The sequence below is a fragment of the Fulvia fulva genome, chromosome 5 (genome assembly GCF_020509005.1).
Source record: "Fulvia fulva chromosome 5, complete sequence".
NCBI classification, from domain to species: Eukaryota; Fungi; Ascomycota; class Dothideomycetes; order Mycosphaerellales; family Mycosphaerellaceae; genus Fulvia; species Fulvia fulva.
The window spans coordinates 2,966,526-2,984,835 of NC_063016.1; the positions used below are offsets into that span (position 1 = coordinate 2,966,526).

Sequence of the window (18,310 nt, forward strand, 5' to 3'; positions counted from 1 at the left end):
CACAGGCAATGGTGCCATTGCTTACGCAAGGTTCCGCACGAGCGTGGAATCTTGCACGTGTCTGGTAGCACATCATAGCAGCCACAGACTAGTGGCAGATCATCACCAGGCCGAGACACATTGTCCACAGCCTGTCGATGCATAGCATGGCTAAGCGCACACTACCTGCGAGACAAAGAGTGTGAACGATCTTCACTCGGGGAACGGCACCTCTTTGGACAAGTGTCTGTCAAACAGAGCGACAACCCCCCACCCATAAAAGCCCCAAGCCCGACCAGACGCACGACTCTGCCGAATCCACCACAGCACAACACAGAACATCACCATGAAGCTCCTCAACTACCTCTACACAGCTCTCATAGTGGCAGCCACCCACGCCGAAGCCAAACACGGCCGCGTCAAGGGAGGTGGCAGCAAAGGTGATGGTGAAACAGAACAAGAGATAGGGACTTGGTACTGCAACAGAGGCACGAGCGGTGACGGACGATGCGACGCCACACCGGGCGTGTACACTTTCTGCGTATGAGACTCTCTCGAAGGGGTTCCACGGGGCTGGTTGCTAATGTTTTGTGTTTGCTGTGTAGTGCATGCCCAACAAGAACGGGGAGTATAAGTACGAGAAGGAGCCTCTCAATCAGGGCTACGCTCCGGATGGGAAGACGACTTCTTGCGGTGCTGGGGGAACGATTTGGTGTGCGAACTAGGTGGATGAGCTCTTTGTGAGGATGGGCGGGCGGGTCTGGGGGGAGATGATGGTGGTGATGGAGGCGCCGTATGTATGGCTGGGTGCGCGGATGCTAGCAGAACACGAGATGTACGAAGTTCTGCGAGCTGCTATCAATTTCAAACGCGGCACGGATTCGCCTAGCAGTGACGACGTGCCGCAGTCTAGTGGCTACAGTAGAGTTCACTACTCGTGTCTGCACATGGGACAAGCAGATGACAGGATGTGACTAAAATATCCTCCCGAGCATCGACATTGGCGGATTGTTGCTTTCGTACTCACCGTCATCACCTAGGGCCGGAGAATCATCACAGGCATGTATAGCACCTCAAACCTCTCCAGGGGAGTCATCTCGTATCCTGCTGCGCACGTATCTTCATCAATCCGAATCCCCGCACTGATGTGCATATGCCGTACAATCAGGTATACCGTGCCTTGACACATACCGCACCGTGATACAGATCTCCGGTATCTGGTGCACGGTAGGTGTACCAGTGTCAACACATGGCTGTACTACAGACACCGCCATTGCCAAGACCCGGGCCTTGGCGCGGCTGCACGCCTCCGAACCACTGAGGTCTGGATGAAGTGGTCGTCTCTTTCCGGGCGGCCGCGACCAGACGTTGATCCTAGCAGGAGTACCACGTGCGAGCATCTTCGCCAAAGCTTACACGATACATGGGTCTCTGTTTAGGATTGGCGGGTGACATGTGTGAGATGAGACGATCCGGGTTTTGTACTAGGGCCTACACTATGCATGGTGCTTGCGATGTTATTAGTAGAGACTACATGTTGTGGCTCTACTACAGCTTTGGGATGAACATGGGTGTATCCTTCTTCCATTGCTGATAGTCTTTGCGGTTGCCGTATCGCTTGTCGTACTTGTTCTCGCTCATTGGGATTCCGGAGACCTGTCACACACTCGCAGTTAGCATTGCTTCTACAGACTTGTCGCTTCGAACTCACCTTCAAGAGCAAGAAGGTAACGAAAGCTGGGGAGACGGCAGCCATTGCCAAAGCTCCGATCCTCGCGGTACCACTTCCACTGAAGCCCATACCGGCCTGTCCAATGCTGCTCATCATCACACCCGCTGCGGTGGTAGCAATACCAGTCCATAAGGTGGACTCTCCAAAGTAGTTCGGGTGACGGCTCTTGCTCCACAGACCTCTGGTCAAGAAGTCTTCGCTGTGTTTCTTCTCTTTCTTCTCCTTCATCCACTGACTCTTCTGTCGATCTGCCGTAGCCTCAAAGGTGATACCACCAACGTACAGGAGCACGCCAATGACATCTGTAATGGTCACAAATGGCAACGCAGCCAGAGTTGCTGACGGGATGCTGTTGATGGCGAGGACTGGCATAAGACAGAGCGAGACCCATGCTGCCTGCGCAACGAACGCTACCAAGAGCTTTGGTGGCTTCTCTCGAATGTTGTCGAATCTGCTGTCCTTCCCATCCTCTGCGGTGATTCTGCTGAAGAGAAAGCTACCCAGCCGTGTCGCCCAGATGGTCACCGCTGCGCTGAGCACGACCTGTCGCCAGTTCCAGGCGTTGACGCCGCCCTTGGAGGTTAGACTGGCAAGAAGACTTGGCCATGCGGGTCCATTGCCTGCACCAGCTGCGAGACGGGCACGGATGGTGGGGAGGTAGAGGGAGAGGGCTGCGCAGGAGATGTAGGTGATGGAGCCCGAGAGGTCGTAGAAACGCTCGGTCTGGAACAGGATCGAGGGCACTGCTGTTGCTGCTTGCAGTCCGAATGCTAGACCGATGGAGGGGACCAGAGTGCGTAGGAATGGATTTCTGTAGTTGGTAGCGTGGAGGAGGCTGTTCAGGATGGATGACATTGCGGTGGTACACGAAGCTCTAGCGCTTCGATGTGATCTGTGAAGAGAGGGAAGAGATGCACTTATCGATTTCACGCAAGAGGCATGGCCATGGATATGGCCGACGCGTAGGCTCTCAACGTGTACCGTGTGCGGGAGGAGAGTGAAGGTTGCAAAGGATGGCGGCCTTGGTGACGACATTGTCGAGCTTCGGGGAGTTTCTCAGCCCGATCAGTCCGCTGCATGCCAACCATCATCAACAAATAGCAGTGTTTCGGCAGGACACATGTCGTCTGCGGTATGAGCGATCATGTTGTCGTACGATATACGTGGCATGCGATGCACTGGCACACTGCTTCCTATCGCGACCCTGGATGTCATCGCTGCTAGACGAACGACTGCTCTCGGCCATCATGCTGTATACGCTGGCGGCTGTACCACAATACCACTCTTGTTAAGCGTAACGACCGACGAGCGCTAGCCATCCACCGTAGCGACGTGTGAGCTTGCGAACACTCGAGCGTAGGTGGTGGCGTCAGCGAGGGAGTGGAGCTCTATCACCAGCCCTCAACTAGCCTTGGCGCCCGCTCTGATTGGTCAACTTTCAAGTTTTAGGGTCACGTGACCTACCGCACTGTGCTTATCAGCGAACTCGCAAACATATACTCGTCGCTAACGCCTATGTCGTCGTATAATAAGCACTGTACGTCGGGTAGCGGTAGCGTGGATCGCACGCTACTTTGCAGTCTAGAAGGGTTGGTAGAGAGCTCCACTCCGCTACGCTTACCTTTGGAGGTTCACAACCGCCAACAGCACATTTTTCTTCAGCCCTACTGCTCCAACACAGTCACGGCAGTTGCTGCAATTGGTGCAGTCTCGACAGTCACCATCAGGACCCGCCTCCACGCGCACTGAGCACGCCATCGCCCGATCAAGCTAGAGCTCAGTCAAGGTTAGTTACATCGAGCCACACACATGAACTGTTGTTCAGGTGAAGGTCGACGTGCGAGAGACTTCGTTCCACCGACTGGACATCTCACAACCTCAGGGTCTGCATATCGCCTGCTGGAGACTAGCTGCGACCACAATGGACGCCCACGATGTCGAGGCCTCCAAAGGTCGCAACTGGGACAAGTCCGGCACAGATGTCGACTACATACCAACACACGACAATGAACTACCTCCAGAAGCGCCCATGAGCCAACAACTCGCTCGCGAACTCACTGCTCGGCAAGTCCAAATGATAGCAATTGGAGGAACAATCGGAACTGGCCTCTTTCTCGGTACTGGAAACTCGCTGGCGAAAGGGGGTCCTGCTTCGATGCTGATCGCATACTCGATCGTTGGAGCTATTGTCTTCATTACGATGTTGTCGCTGGGCGAAATGGCTGCCTTCATCCCGGTAGGAGGGACTTTCTGCACATTTGCTGGGCGGTTCGTTGACGATGCGTTTGGGTTCGCACTGACCTGGGTAGGTTGAAACGTTCAGCTGTGCGCTAGTGTGCTGTATGCTGGTCCTCTTGTTGGCATATGCTAATGCGCTTCAGAACTACTCGTTCAACGATGCTGTGTCGACAGCTGCCGATCTCATGGCACTGCAGCTCCTACTACAGTACTGGACCACCACCGACAACTTCCCTGGCTGGGCACTAAGCTTGATCTTCCTATTCATTTTGCTCGCTTTGAACATCGTTTCTGTCCGAGCGTATGGTGAAATGGAGTATTGGCTTTCGTTGCTCAAGGTCATCACTATCATAATCTTCATCATCCTTGGTATTGCAGTCAACTGCGGTGGCAACACTACCGGAGAATACATCGGAACGAGATACTGGTACCAAGGCGACGCCCCGTTCGTCAACGGCATTGGTGGATTTGCGAGCGTCTTTGTGACGGCCTCTTTCGCATATGGTGGCACCGAGTCGATCGCGATCACTGCTGGAGAAACTAAAGACCCGCAAAGTACACTACCCAAGGTGGTTCGCAATGTGTTCTGGAGAGTCTTGATATTCTACATCCTCTCAGTACTAATCATAGGGCTGAACGTGCCATACGACTACCCCAGTTTGGCCACAAAGGACGCCAGAACGTCACCCTTCACGATCGTCTTCCAGATGGCAGGCAGCAAAGCTGCTGGCAGTTTCATCAACGCGGTTGTGATGACATCGGTCATTTCAGCTGGCAACCACGCGCTTTTCGCAGGATCTCGACTGATGTACTCGCTGGCCGTCAATCGCCATGCGCCTCAATTCCTTGGCCAGCTCAACCGACACCAGGTTCCTTGGATCGCTGTACTTGCCACTGCTGCCATCGGCGGACTTTGCTTTGGAGCAAGCCACATTGGTGCTGGTCAGCTGTGGTCATGGTTGCAAAATATCGTTGGTGTTTCGAATCAGCTTTCCTGGATTGCAATTGGCTTCGCGTCACTGCGCTTCCGCACTGGTATAAGGAAGCAAGGCCTCGAGCACCTTCTACCCTTCAAGAACTGGACATATCCATATGGTCCTGTAGCATCAGTTGTTCTCAACAGTGTGTTGGTTCTGGTCCAAGGATGGTCCTGCTTCTCGCCTCGCTTCAAGGCTGTCGACTTCGTCAGCTTCTATGTTGAGCTCCCGATCATGCTCATCATGTTCCTTGGCTGGAAGCTCTTGAAGAAGACGCATTTCGTCAGGTTGGAGGAAATGGACTTTGTCACAGATCGCTACGACCAGGGTTACACGCTCGAGGAACGTGATGAGATGCTCCGAAAGGCTAAGCTGAGTCCGTGGGCGAAGGGTCAGGGGTGGAAAGAGCGAGGGAAGCGGTCGGCATGTGGCTCTTCTTCTGATCAGTCATGTATCAGAACTATGTCCCCTCTTCTACTGAACCCTTGATTGTGTGTGCTCTTCCCGGAGGAAGCTACGTCCGGACTAGCGAGATCGGCCGAGCTGCCGGACTGCCCTACAGCCACAGTCCGCATGTGAACAGACGGCAAGTAGGACCTTAGCATTGCTTCTACGGCCGCCTCAGAGAGTACAAAAGGTGACGCGCCAGCCCATCATGGCATTGAAGTATCCGGATCCACGACACTTGCCTTGCTGCAAACATCAAGAGCAACCATAGCCTCGCATCTAAAGCTGAAAGATCAATCATGCATGAATGCTTCAAATGAGAGCGCCAGACCGAAGTCATCTCGCATAAAAGGTTTAGCTCAATTCGGCCTGACTGTCTCATCTCAAGCCACAAAACAACACCTAAACACCCCCCTCCTCTTACGAGAACATCCATTACATGAAAGTACGGTCCATCGTCTACTGCTTGGTTTTATGTCTAAATGACTATATCACGTGGACCCAATACGTGGACACAACATATGTCTCGTAGATGGCAGGATCTGACGCTCGAAGCGCTGCGAATGCACCTGCCAACAGAATAATGCGGGTGACGAAGTACACTGCAGGAGAAAGAACCTTCACCAACATCAAAGGATCCTTCCACGATACCACAACCACGTCGAACTGCATGAAAATCAGCATGCCAACAAGCGAAGCGATCGCTGATGCACGCCAAAGCCAGGTTTCGACCAACGTTGGAAAGACCGAGTTCCATGATATCAAGTGCAATGCCGGGAACGAAATGCCAGCCAAACAACACACTGGCCACAGAAGTCTCGAATGATACAGATCCGGATCCCAATGCGACAGTTTGAGCTTCTTAATGAGCTTGGGGAACGATGGCACTTTGTGGTCGGGCGCCCTGCAGTCACTCACTGAACACTTTTCCACATGTTTCTCGAAGTGATCCTGCTTGTGCTGATATTGCTTTTCTTCCTCTTCTGACGCCCTCAAGTCGGCCTCTTTCTCAAATGTCCTCGGAGTCAATGCCCAGATCCCCCATAAAGACTGCTGCTCAGCAGTGGCCTCATCATCAAAGCGACCGTCTACTGCAAGAGATTCGAAGACAGCCGCCTGATTGTCGCTCATTTGCGGCAGATCGATCTCCGAAGGCGTCTCGATATCCTTTGGCTTGATCCACCAATACGCGTACGCAACAGCGAAAAGAGGTATGTAACTTGACGTCATGGACTCCAGCGGTGCCAGTGGAAGATTATGAGCGCGTCGCATAATCGATTGAGCGACGAACCAGCTGACTTGTGCCAAGGTAAGGACATTCGCGGTCGTATCTGCATTGCCCTTGTCCTTGGTGCATTCTCTTGACATGCCCCATTCCACGTGGCGTTGCCAATCTAGGAGTCCTTCTTCCAGCAGCCAGATAAATTGGTTCGGCCACAAGACTCTAGTACCGCAGGATGTACGATACCGCAGTCCAAACATACCAATGTATAAGGAATGGACCATCTGGAATTGACCACCTGTGAGCTTGGAGCATTTCTCCATCACCCTTCGCGCTTGCGTCCACTCCTGAGCAGCTTCAACGGCGATGAATTCTGGGGCGACTATCGTCTTTAACCACAAGGCAGCTTTGTGTGGAAGCCGGTGTTTCTTCCGCTTGTATATGCGAGAATGGATTACAATCCAGGTGCAGAGTGCCGTGGTCGCTAGACAGCTTGCTATCAGCTTGAGCGTCCCTCGACCAGAAGATTCAACCTGCCATCCCACGAGGCCAGCAGAGTTGACAGGTGCTGTGACATTCTGATCCGCGCCGCCTTGCATGGTAAGTGGGCAAGCTTCTGGTATAGCAAAGAGAGGAAGCTGCCAGATTAACCGTTGAGCCTCAGGAGACAGACTCGATATGCAGCGAAGGAGATGTTGGAGCCAGTACGGGCTCCATCTGAACCACGCACATGGTGGCCAGGCTTGTGACGAACATGTTGCTATACATGGATCTGTTACACCTCCTGCAGCAGGATGCCCAAAGCACTATATCGCCACGCACGCTCGACAGTAAGCTCGTGCGGCACAGTAAGTACAAGACACAGAACAGGCGTTCTTTGTGCCATCAGGCAGGCTTGTGGAACATGGTCGCCATGCAGCACGGCATAAAAGCAGCTCGGCGCGAACCATTACCCGCCGTCTCTCGAACCAATAGGAACGCCTGGCGCTTACACGGGCTTGTGCTCCGACGCAATGACAACCTTTGCTTAAGCGTTCACTCTTTTCCTTGTTGCACCTTGGAGATGGCAAAGCAGCGACTCTTCTCGTCTTTCTCTGCTATCAACTCGAGACCATAGCTGTCGAGCTGGCTTAAGCCTTTCAGAATGTTCACGCAACTTCTGAAGTACGGCGCGATCGCCATTGGTTCAGTTGGGGCACTCTATCTCGGCCTCCTGGGCCTTCTAACGACGTCATGGTTCCAGTCTCATGTTGTGTACTTGCACGCGATCCAGATGACTTGGGGAAAGGATCTTGATATGCCAGAGGTCTTTGGTTTCCTACACAATCAAGTCACACCTTTCGAGATCAATTCCCTCGACGGCACCGCTCTCTATGCCTGGCACATCCTCCCTGTTGGCCTATACCGCAAGAATGAGCAAACGCTATTGGGAGAGGACTCGGGACTGGTATCGGACTTTACGTTGCGAACAGCCTTCAGACTGCTTCGCGAGGACCCCGAAGCTAGACTAGTCATTCACCTTCACGGAGCAGGAGGTACCGTTGCATCTGGCTATCGATGTCCCAACTACCGCGCTCTGTCAGCAGGGCAGCCTGAAAAGATGCACGTCCTGACCTTCGACTATCGAGGCTTCGGCCGCAGTCCCGGGACTCCCTCCGAGCGCGGCGTCATCCTCGATGCTCTATCAGTCTCAGACTGGGCCACGAATGTAGCCAACATCCCGCCCGATCGCATAGTCTTTTACAGTCAATCTCTGGGCACAGCGGTCAATATGGCGGTAGCAGAACACTACGCGAAGCAAGATCCGCCAACCATATTCGCCGGCCACATCCTAACAGCACCATTCGTAGACTTCCCTACCTTAGTATCTACATACAGCGTGGCTGGCACAATCCCAATCCTCGGTCCACTGGCTCGATATCCGACTGTTTTCACGTATCTCAAGTCGTACATTCGGGACAAGTGGTCTACAAAGGATCGCATCGCATCATATGTCGCCGCGGCGGAAGCCAACAGCAAGAGCTACCGCATCACGATCTTACATGCCGAAGATGATTACGACATCCCTTGGACGCATACTCCCACCCTCTTCTGGCATGCTGTGCGAGCCACGAAGTCTATGGACATTACTTTCGACGAGCTCGAAGCGGAGAAGGCAAAGCGTAGGGTTGACCTGGGAGGCGCAGGTAATGTGGTGGAATGGCAGACGGAGCATGGTGTCATCAGAGAAGAGGTTCTGAAGTTCGGACTCCACGATGTCATTATGGGCAATCCTATTGTGACGTTGGCGGTTATGAGGATGTTTGAGGGAAACTCGTGAACCCAGGCCTGGATTACAGGCCTGGCAGTGTGATCGAACTGCTCGGGCAGCTTATACCCACCAGCTGTGCCATATTCTATCGTCGTCGACCCCTTTCAAGATGACCATGATAAAATTCTGGAAGAATCAAAAGCTTTTTCTGAGCTCAAGTCCTGCGATGACGGTCGAGTTACATGGCGAGTTGACGGGGTGCTCGGGCCATGCACTCTACCAAGGGCAGGTGACAAAGTTGATTGCCGCCGAGCGCTTCGACTTATTGTTGAAGCAAATGCCTTTGCCTGAACGCGCAGGCGTGTAGCTTAGCAGTAAGGCCGCACCGATGCAGTCGAGCTTGTAGCGCGTCGAGCCCTTGATCATGCGCCCGTTGGACAGCATTCTTAGGAGTAAAGTCCAGACCTCAGCCGGCAAGGTACTTTGTGACCAGGCCTCGTACGACAATCTCCTATGCTGGACACTAACCTCAGGACATCCGACTACGTCGAAGCCTCTATCATGCAAGAGTTCGAACATTGGACGTTCGAACATTGGACGCAGTACTTTAGGCTGTCGGGGCTACATTACGATTCTTTGGTTTCATTTTGACATAGGATCCGCTCGATCAATGAAGCTAGGAAGCATACTACACCAATCTCGGAGAGGCGCCGAGCTGTCAGCCTTACTGGCATCTATTTCGTGATACAAACTGCCAGCACAGGTGATGTCGTGGCACATATATCCACTACCATGTTAAGCTCAGAGCGATACTGAGGTGCTTCGGGTGACATGTTGGTTCGATGGGCCACAGAAGGAACACCGTGCTCAGTTGGAAGGCCAAGGCTGTGACTGTATCTTCACGTTGGGAAGTTATTCAGACCACACCAATGTCCAATCACTTCCTAGTGACAGCTTCGACGCGCTCCATATCGATATACTTGGGTGGCAGCCATATATTGTCCTCGATCATATGCGCAACTCGTTGCCAAGTGATGACATGTCAGCCGTGAACATCTCGCAGGAGGCGTGCAGAAGGCGTGCTTAGAGCTGTCGTTGAAGTGGGGAGGTGCATGTGGCTTTGTGCGACGTTAAGTGGTTCAGCTGTGGCCATATCCTCGTCAGCGGTTGTTCCATCTCGACCCCGAGCTAACACGTACGACTAAACCATGGCCGCCTTTCTACACGTACGTTCTCTCCAAGATGCGCAAGAGCTCCTAGACATCCTTCGGCCCTCCGCTGAAGCGAATGACAGCCAAGTTCCTCTGGCTTTTCGGATGTGGATCTTTCCTAATTGGACCTATGCTCACGATAAGGTGAATGCTTTCTACGCAGCATGGCAGCATACCGCATTGTTCTCGACCACTTTCCTCGAAATAATATTCAACAGTGTGGCGAATTCTCAACCAATGGAGCTTGACACTTGGGTGTTATATTACATACATTGGCTGCTTGGTGCATGGCTATGGAATTCAAAGCTCGAGACACTGATTGAGCAGAACTGGGCTATAGCGAATCGAGCCGTCAATGGGGCCAATGCAGACGTTCTGGAGGATCATTCCAAGGCTCGTCAGGAACTCGATGATCTCAGAACCACGATGGAGACAGCAATAGCTGGATTCACAAAGATATCAGCACGTCGCGCGGACCGTATCATCAAGGACGAGGTCCCCACTCATGGCATGCTCATGGAAGACGTGGAACAGAAATTTTCTCGACTGACACAGACCTTCAGCGACACCTTGCAGTATATCATCGGATCGATCACCATTTAAGATGCGAAGGTGATGAAAAGGCTGTCAGTACTTGCAGCTATCTACCTGCCTTTGGCCCTGGTTACCGGCATCTTCAGCATGAATATCTGGGAGATCAACGAGGGCAGTCCGCGTAGGTGGGCAGTTCTGGCAGCAGCAGCTGTCGTTGCGGTCCCTACCGTTGGGACTGTCATCTACTTATTCGACCCATTCGAGAAGCTTTCGATCGGTTTGCAGCATTTGAAGAAGAAGTTGCGACCGCCAGATGCTGTGGGCGAGGACGGGCAAGGTGCTGAGATGCGAACAGGCATTGGAGTCTTCGCTTGATGAGCCTGTTTTCGTATTCATTAATTATGCTTAGCTGCAACTTCGCAAGGGCCTGTGATAAAGTGTATTGCCGGCTTGGAACATTAAATTCACTTCTAAAATGCTAGCCAAACGGCGTATAGCTGTTGATTAGACATACGGCGACGCGCTACAAGCTCGACTGCATCGATACGGCCTTGCTACTAAGCTACACATTAGCAATTAAGCAAAAGCCTTGGCTTTAAGGATAAGTCCAAGCGCTCGGTAGCAATGAACTTTGTCACCTGCCCTTTACGGTGCTTTCGCTACCTTACCCACGAAAGCACAGAAATAGGACTCAGCACGAGTTATACAACGAGATATACGTCGACATCTGTTGACCTCTTTGATCAAAACACATTCCCCCTCAAAAGCTCATCCCTTCCCCCAAGATGGAAGACCGGAATCCACTCCAACGGCGTCGGCACCGCAACCATCTGCCCACCCGCATACGTTTCATTCGTCCACCAATACGTCCACTCCCTCGTTCCATTGCTCGCGTCCATCTTCGGGAGGTACACGTCCCACTCCGTCACATACGGCAAGGTCACCGGCGTGACCAGCAATTTCGGCCCGAACATGTACTGCTGCGTCGTAACATTTGCGTTCATCCTTGTCATGTTGGAGATGTTGGGGTCCGTCAGGCTGAAGTCCATATATAGGGGACGCATGATCATACGACCTGTCTGGTGGAATTGGTCGAAGACGGATCGGAGGTAGTCGTGCAATTGGCACCGGAGGTTGTTGTACGATTTTATGATGGGGAGGTTGCTTTCGCCGTAGGTCCACGGTTCATTATTGCAGGTGTAGGCACTTTGGACGTCACAAGCTCGCGCGCCGTGGTTTCTCATGAAAGGGAGGAACGTACCCCACTGCAGCCAGCGGACATAAGAGCTCACGATAGGGGTCTTCGTCGATATTTCCGCTCCAAGAGACAGTAGGATTGCTTTGAAAGCCACCGATGTCAACAGTCCACCAGGACCAACCGGTTGCTGCGGCGCTGAGACCGCTGGCGACTTGGGCGGAGAGGGTGTCCCAGATTGACGTTGTGTCGCCGGACCAGATCATACTGCAGAAGCGCTGGGAGCCAATGTAGCCGGATCAAAAAAAGTATATGTGTGTTGAAGTTGATGAGGTCGATGACATTTCCCTTCTTATTTATGAGGTGATCCTGCTGAGTTCCAGTGCCATAGATCTGCTCATCGGGCGTCGTACTGAACGAGAACGCTGCAGAGAAGTCGTAGCCTCGGTCTTTCCACGAGTGATAGCGCGATTGATCGACTTCAGCGGCGAGTACTCGTTGGCCAGCAGTGTCTCGCTCCCATCCTGTTCGACTCTGTAGAAGGCCAGCCGCACAATCGTCTGATTGTTCTGATTTGGACTGTATGTCTTCACAATAGTTTTGCCGTTCCTGATAGCCACAGTCTGCGTGCCGTTGACTTTGACATCGTACTTCATGCCTGTCAAAGCCCCATTCTCCGGTCCTTCCAGCGGCGGATCGTACATAAAGCTGATTTCGTTGCCATTCGGTGGTCTGAATGGCCAGGCTCGGACACGGAACCCACCATAGCCAAATGCTGAACTAGCACAGTCTCAAAGCCATGCTGAATCCGGAAATCCAGTCGAATTAGGCGCAAAGTAATCGCTACTGCTGTTGCTGTACTCAGCAAATACTGTCACTGGTAGGTTGATAGCAGCCAGAATGGGAGACAGTGTTGACGACTGCATGGTGCGGTACCGTGCATGTAACGTTCACGCGAGGATGGCCAAGTCCTACAGCAATATTCAGCCCATAATATGTACCGTTGAAGCGTCACCGTGCCTTCGCCGATGACAGCATATCGGTAGCACAGCACATTAGGCTGATTGAAGATCTCCTCACTACTGCAAGGTACTGGGCACCGTGGAGAGCAGAGATGAGGAGATGGTTCTGGACTGTGTAGTTGTACTCCTCCACCTGCCGAAACCTTGCTCATCATGGTCGGACTGGACCGAGCTATATGCCCTTTCTTTGGGACATCTGCCGGCCAAGCATTGGTCACAGCCTGACGAAGACTGGGGCGGTAGCTTTTTACGAAAACGCAATGCTTGACATTGAGAGCGCCTTGATGGAAATGAGTCCGAGGGGCGAATCTCTTGGTCCTTTCTCCCACAATGAGGTGGAGGAGTGCTTCTCGCGGCAAGTCATCCAGCGGACGAATAGCTTCGCCCAGGAGCCCTGATAACAGTACGATGATTACCGTGATGAGGGAGCAAGAGTCGATCTTCGTGGTCATGAAGGAGATGAAGTTGAAACAGTGAAGCTCGCTCTCGCGCTCATGGCGCGCGGAGGGAAGTCCAGCCGCGCCGACTGGTCGTCGAGGAACAAAACCTCTAATTCTCATCCTCTAACATCATCGACACAATTCCACCATGAAGCGCAGAGCGGACGACAACCAGGCCAATGGCAATGGCAGCAACAAGAGACCCGCCACTGAGCAGTCTGCCATCGAAAAATTCCGCAGCGGTCTTTTTGACCCGAAAAGTGTCAAAAGTTATGCCAATGAATATGTCGAATCGGGACCATATAAGCATGCTGTCATTCACGAACTGATGAACGACAGTCTACTCCGTGATGTTCGCAATGAGATTGTCGAGAACATTGAATTTACACCAAAGGAGACCGACATCTACAAGATCCACCAATCTGGCGACTTGGCGAATCTGGATGGTCTTCCTGCTTCGGCGCTGGAGAAACTGCCGTCGTTATTGAAGCTGAGGGATGCGCTATACAGCTACGACTTTCGGCAATGGGTCTCGATGGTCTCTGGAGCTGGTGCATTGTCCGGCAAGAAGACCGATATGGCTGTCAATGTTTATGTCCCTGGATGCCATCTCCTCTGCCATGACGATGTGATCGGCAGTCGACGAGTCAGCTACATTCTGTACCTTACGAATCCCGATAAGCCCTGGAAAGCAGAATGGGGAGGTGCGCTTCGTCTCTACCCGACAGACGAGATCAAGGACCAAGAAGGCAAAACCTTCAAGCTCCCACAATCAATGTGGACGAAGGTCATCCCTCCCGCCTGGAACCAGCTCTCGTTCTTCGCGGTACAACCTGGCGAGAGCTTCCACGATGTCGAAGAGGTGTACCATCGTGGCGCTGGCGCTAGTGAAGACGACGGAGGTCGTGTACGTATGGCAATCAGCGGCTGGTTCCACATTCCGCAAGAAGGCGAAGAAGCGTTCGAACCAGGACTTGAGGAACGACTTGCCGAGAAGAGCTCACTCCAGCAACTTCAAGGCAAAGCCGATGAGTTTGACGAGCCACAACATGAATGGCATGACCCTAGCCACGGCAACAAAACATCAGAAGGCGAAGACGACGAGCTCACCGAATCGGAACTCGATCATCTCATCAAATTCATGACTCCCAACTACCTCACCCCTGAGACCGTCGAAGAACTTAATGAACTCTTCTCCGAAGAATCAGTCCTGCAACTGACCGACTTCCTCAGTCCGAAATTCTCCACTGCCCTCCGCACAGCGTTAGAATCCCATTCCGAAGACGCCATCGCCTTCAAAACTTCCCGTCCGCCTCACAAACACCGCTACCAATACCTGCACGCCTCTACCACATCTCCACCAGACCCGGACTCGCCTCTAAAACAACTCCTGAATGAGCTCTTACCGAGCTTAGCATTCCGCAAATGGCTCTCCCTCGTGACAGGTCTCTCCCTGAAACGCTGCTCAATCCTCGCACGCCGCTTCCGTCAAGGTCTCGATTACCAACTCGCGCAAGGCTACGAAGGTGAGGAACCACAGCTAGAGTTCACACTCTGCATCACACCATCTTCTGGCTGGGCTCCCGATGAAGAACCGCAAGCTGAAGGCGGCGCATCAAACGACGCTAAGCCCACTGCCAGCGCGGAAGAAGATAACGTCGGCGGCTACGAACTCTACATGGCCGGCGATGATGAAGAAGACGACGAAGGGTCTGACGACGGCGTCACAATCCCAGCCAACGTTCAGTCTCATACTGGAGCAGGACAGAGAAGATCAGCGAAGAAGAGGGAAGCGGACCCCGCGGTGTATCAGGCCGCCGCAGATGACGAGGATGATGGAATCCTGTTCAGCAACCCTGCAGGATGGAATACGATGAGTATTGTGTTGAGAGACAAAGGCACACTCAAGTTTGTGAAGTACGTGAGTCAAAAAGCGCCGGGAGCGAGGATGGATGTGACGGGAAGCTACGAAGTAGAGCCGGAGGATGATGATGATGAAGAGGATGAAGAGTAGAAAGGGGTTGTGGGAAAAGAGGTTGGTCGGGTGAAGAGTGCAATACATACAAGGCAAGGGAAAAGTGATGGCGATGCTTCTCAGTCATCGATCATGCAGCATGGAGCATGTCTGTACATGAGCCATTCCCGCCATGAAGTGCAAGACACGGAAGCATTGATGTTCTGACGAGGTCACAAACTTTTTCTACATAGGTCGTGCGGTCATGAGGTCTACCACATACGGCCATAGGCGAATGAGAACTAGAAACCCCGTCCGCTCTTTCATATATAAGCATTCGACCGCGAGACTAGTACTACGGTAGGTGACTATGTGGGAATCCCTCGTGCTGTATGTTTTTGCTTTTTTTTTCAAACATTTGCTTGTGTGCCGATTTCAAGCCGGGATTGCGGATACGTAAACATATGGACAAAGGCTGTGGACAAAGTTCGTCACGGTCGGTCACTTTCGTGCAAAACATTATTGCTTCAACCGTCGAGCGTGCTAAGGCGATGTGTAGACTGTAGCCACCTGCGTGAAGCGCTCGCGGCCGCCTTGCCTCCCTCATTTGGAAGACACGACTTCAAAGGTAACTTAGGTAAGTCATCGCAAACAGTACCAAGCTAGACCATGGATCGTATGGTTTCAATATGTCACTATCTATGTATCTCACGAAAACTGACTCCAGCGGTATTGCGCCACACTGCCAGTAATGATGGCGGCATCCAAGCCCAGGACGTAAAACGTCAACGCTCGAACGACTTGCAAGACCAGTAGATTGCCGAGGATGGTCGTGGCCAGGCTGGTAGGTTCTGGCAGTCGCAAAGCGGGAGAAGAACTGCCGCTGTGCCGCATGCGCTGTACGGAGAGTGTTTTCTGTTCGTGAGGTGACGAGGCGTGGATGAGCTTGCTTGCCAGGCTTGAAGTTAGCTGAACGGAGAAGTCGGTATCGTACCTTGCTATCGACTGACGCTAGTTCGTAACTCGTAGATCCGTGACTCTGGGTATCCTGAGTGGGCCGGAGCATCCGAGCGACCGTCTCTGAGCTCTCAAATCGCCTTTGTCCCGCATGGGGACAGGATCGCAGCTTCACAGGCAAGCACAGGTCATATATATGACGAGAGTCGTCTGTGTGCAGTGCAGTAAGACCCGTTCCCATTCGATTTCACCAAGAGGATACATACAACTCCAACGCATCGCCGAATTATCGCGCTGTCGATGGCCTCATCTCTTGTAGCAATACTTGCTGAAGCAGGCATCGCACCCCTTTGGCAACTTCGCCCCATCTCTGTTCTTAATCCCACAAGCAAAGCAGAAGGGCCACTGCTTATCACCATTCTGCGTAGCGATTTGGTTGCCATTGTTGATCATAGCGTTCGTCTCCTCCACACTATACTGAATCTTGGACGTCGGCTGGTTGGACGCGAAAGTGTAGTTGACGTTGGGGAGGTAGATGATGAACATTTTGGACTTGTCTTCGCATCCGAAGAATGTGGCGCGTTTGTTAAGACCTTTGGCCACGAACTCAGCAACGTCGGGGATGTAAGGCATGCGCGTCAGTCCAGTGGCCTGAGCGTTCAAGTACGTCTGGTGGATTTCTGTGCCATTGGGGAAGTTGTCGGTGGTGTCGGCGGAGTTATCGTTCGCGATCAGGACGTCTACGACTCGTCCTTTGTTTTGGATAAAAGGCCAGATGGGGACATTCTGTCCTGCCAACCCGCCGTCGGCCATGGTGATGAGCTGCCTATCCTTGACCGTAGGGCTTTGAGGAAGCTTGTAGAAGGGGTTGGGGTAGATGCCAAACAAGTCCTGAAAGGCTGGCGTCTTGGTCTCGTTGACGAGGGCTTGGAGGACTTGCGCTAGTGATGCATTGCCAGTGGTAGCGGGCTCGATAGCTTGACACACCGCGGCGAAAATGTCGGACGATGTGCCGAAGACGTAGCCAATATTGTCGTAGTCTTTGATGCATTTATTGGCGTTTGTGGGTTTGCCGTTGGTGAGATCGCTGCCCATGTACTTTGACTGGGCGAAGGCCGCAACGCCTTTATCCCAGGAACCGTACTCGTAGGGGTGGAACTCGTATTGAGTGGCGTTTATGGTTGGATAGCATTGGCCTTCGTAGCTGTTATCGACACCGAGAGTGGTGATGATTGGGTAGGGGACGTTGTAGGAAGTAAAGTTGCTGAGGCCGGTCAGGGAGGAGAGGCGGATGTCATCACCGCCGTCATTGCCGTGCAGAAGCTGGTAGGAGAGCAGGCGGCCATATGGGTCGACGATGGTGTTGTCGAAGCCGGCTACGTCCTTGGCGGTCAGATCGACTGCAATTTCTACATACTGGTCGGAGGCGAGAATGTTTGCCGGCAGTAAGAGACTGGCTTGGAAGGCCTCTTCCCATAGTTCATCGCGTAGGGATGAAATTGTGGGCCAGTTGTTACCAGCTAACGAGCTGAGAAACCATGCTCCACCTGTCCTTGGTCAGTAAAGATCATTGGAAATTTCTAGACTACCTCTCACCTGAAAGACCAGCCTCATACGTGAGACCTTGGAAGATACCACTGGTGCCAAAGTTGCTGTCTCGTCCATCAATTGCTTGTATCACACCGGCAGTCTCGAGCAGAGCGCGATAGCCACCTCCAGAAGAAGTGAAGCCAACCAATGGTTGGGAGGCCGCATTGAAGTTGCCTTGCTTCTTCAACCAAGCAGCGAGGCTCTTGTCCGCCTTTGGTTTCCTGGAAGAGACGAAATTCTTCTCATCGGCGTTGACACTGTCTGCATTGCGTACAAGTGCTGTGCTCGGGCAGCTTGTTGGCTTTGGAGCATAGTCGAAGTCGACGACTGGTATCAGGCGAGGTTCCAAGGCCTCTGGCGCGGGTGCTGCACGTGCAGCAGCGCACAAAGCGAGAGTGGCGACAAGTGAACGGACAGCCATACTGTTGGCCTTGACTGAGGAGAGTGAGGTGAAGTGCGAGAGGTGGGACTTACCATAGTCCTACGTGCAGGGGCCGAGGAGTCCCCATATATGGAAGAGGCGGACATGAGATGGTGGCTAGGTGCCGTTAGTGTGTTCGG

General features: G+C 52.8%; 10 protein-coding genes across 10 annotated transcripts; 5 read left to right on the plus strand and 5 right to left on the minus strand.

The window, feature by feature from the left end:
* Positions 1-325: 325 nt before the first annotated feature.
* On the plus strand, positions 326-704 carry CLAFUR5_06030 (Ecp9-8; the record flags this gene model as incomplete). Its single annotated transcript, XM_047905178.1, has 2 exons — positions 326-520; positions 585-704. 2 exons carry the CDS (start codon positions 326-328, stop codon positions 702-704), a joined length of 315 nt encoding a protein of 104 aa, XP_047761808.1.
* An 823-nt stretch (positions 705-1,527) lies between these two features.
* CLAFUR5_06031 (uncharacterized protein) lies at positions 1,528-2,566 on the minus strand (the record flags this gene model as incomplete). Its single annotated transcript, XM_047905179.1, has 2 exons — positions 1,528-1,635; positions 1,691-2,566. The coding sequence occupies 2 exons, from the start codon at positions 2,564-2,566 to the stop codon at positions 1,528-1,530; spliced, it is 984 nt and encodes a 327-aa protein (XP_047761807.1).
* Positions 2,567-3,632: 1,066 nt separating this feature from the next.
* CLAFUR5_06032 (putative amino-acid permease) lies at positions 3,633-5,415 on the plus strand (the record flags this gene model as incomplete). Its single annotated transcript, XM_047905180.1, has 2 exons — positions 3,633-4,016; positions 4,093-5,415. The coding sequence occupies 2 exons, from the start codon at positions 3,633-3,635 to the stop codon at positions 5,413-5,415; spliced, it is 1,707 nt and encodes a 568-aa protein (XP_047761810.1).
* Positions 5,416-5,859: 444 nt separating this feature from the next.
* On the minus strand, positions 5,860-7,194 carry CLAFUR5_06033 (uncharacterized protein; the record flags this gene model as incomplete). The annotated part of the gene is made up of 1 exon (XM_047905181.1): positions 5,860-7,194. One exon carries the CDS (start codon positions 7,192-7,194, stop codon positions 5,860-5,862), a length of 1,335 nt encoding a protein of 444 aa, XP_047761809.1.
* Positions 7,195-7,739: 545 nt separating this feature from the next.
* Positions 7,740-8,915, plus strand: CLAFUR5_06034 (Lysophosphatidylserine lipase ABHD12; the record flags this gene model as incomplete). Its single annotated transcript, XM_047905182.1, has 1 exon — positions 7,740-8,915. One exon carries the CDS (start codon positions 7,740-7,742, stop codon positions 8,913-8,915), a length of 1,176 nt encoding a protein of 391 aa, XP_047761806.1.
* A 1,139-nt stretch (positions 8,916-10,054) lies between these two features.
* On the plus strand, positions 10,055-10,660 carry CLAFUR5_06035 (uncharacterized protein; the record flags this gene model as incomplete). The annotated part of the gene is made up of 1 exon (XM_047905183.1): positions 10,055-10,660. The coding sequence occupies one exon, from the start codon at positions 10,055-10,057 to the stop codon at positions 10,658-10,660; it is 606 nt and encodes a 201-aa protein (XP_047761805.1).
* Positions 10,661-11,334: 674 nt separating this feature from the next.
* Positions 11,335-11,604, minus strand: CLAFUR5_06036 (Alpha-xylosidase A; the record flags this gene model as incomplete). The annotated part of the gene is made up of 1 exon (XM_047905184.1): positions 11,335-11,604. One exon carries the CDS (start codon positions 11,602-11,604, stop codon positions 11,335-11,337), a length of 270 nt encoding a protein of 89 aa, XP_047762318.1.
* Positions 11,605-12,142: 538 nt separating this feature from the next.
* On the minus strand, positions 12,143-12,490 carry CLAFUR5_06037 (Alpha-xylosidase A; the record flags this gene model as incomplete). Its single annotated transcript, XM_047905185.1, has 1 exon — positions 12,143-12,490. The coding sequence occupies one exon, from the start codon at positions 12,488-12,490 to the stop codon at positions 12,143-12,145; it is 348 nt and encodes a 115-aa protein (XP_047762315.1).
* Positions 12,491-13,396: 906 nt separating this feature from the next.
* CLAFUR5_06038 (Prolyl 3,4-dihydroxylase ofd1) lies at positions 13,397-15,262 on the plus strand (the record flags this gene model as incomplete). The annotated part of the gene is made up of 1 exon (XM_047905186.1): positions 13,397-15,262. The coding sequence occupies one exon, from the start codon at positions 13,397-13,399 to the stop codon at positions 15,260-15,262; it is 1,866 nt and encodes a 621-aa protein (XP_047762328.1).
* Positions 15,263-16,465: 1,203 nt separating this feature from the next.
* On the minus strand, positions 16,466-18,170 carry CLAFUR5_06039 (Lysophospholipase 2; the record flags this gene model as incomplete). The annotated part of the gene is made up of 2 exons (XM_047905187.1): positions 16,466-17,706; positions 17,756-18,170. The coding sequence occupies 2 exons, from the start codon at positions 18,168-18,170 to the stop codon at positions 16,466-16,468; spliced, it is 1,656 nt and encodes a 551-aa protein (XP_047762327.1).
* Positions 18,171-18,310: the final 140 nt, after the last annotated feature.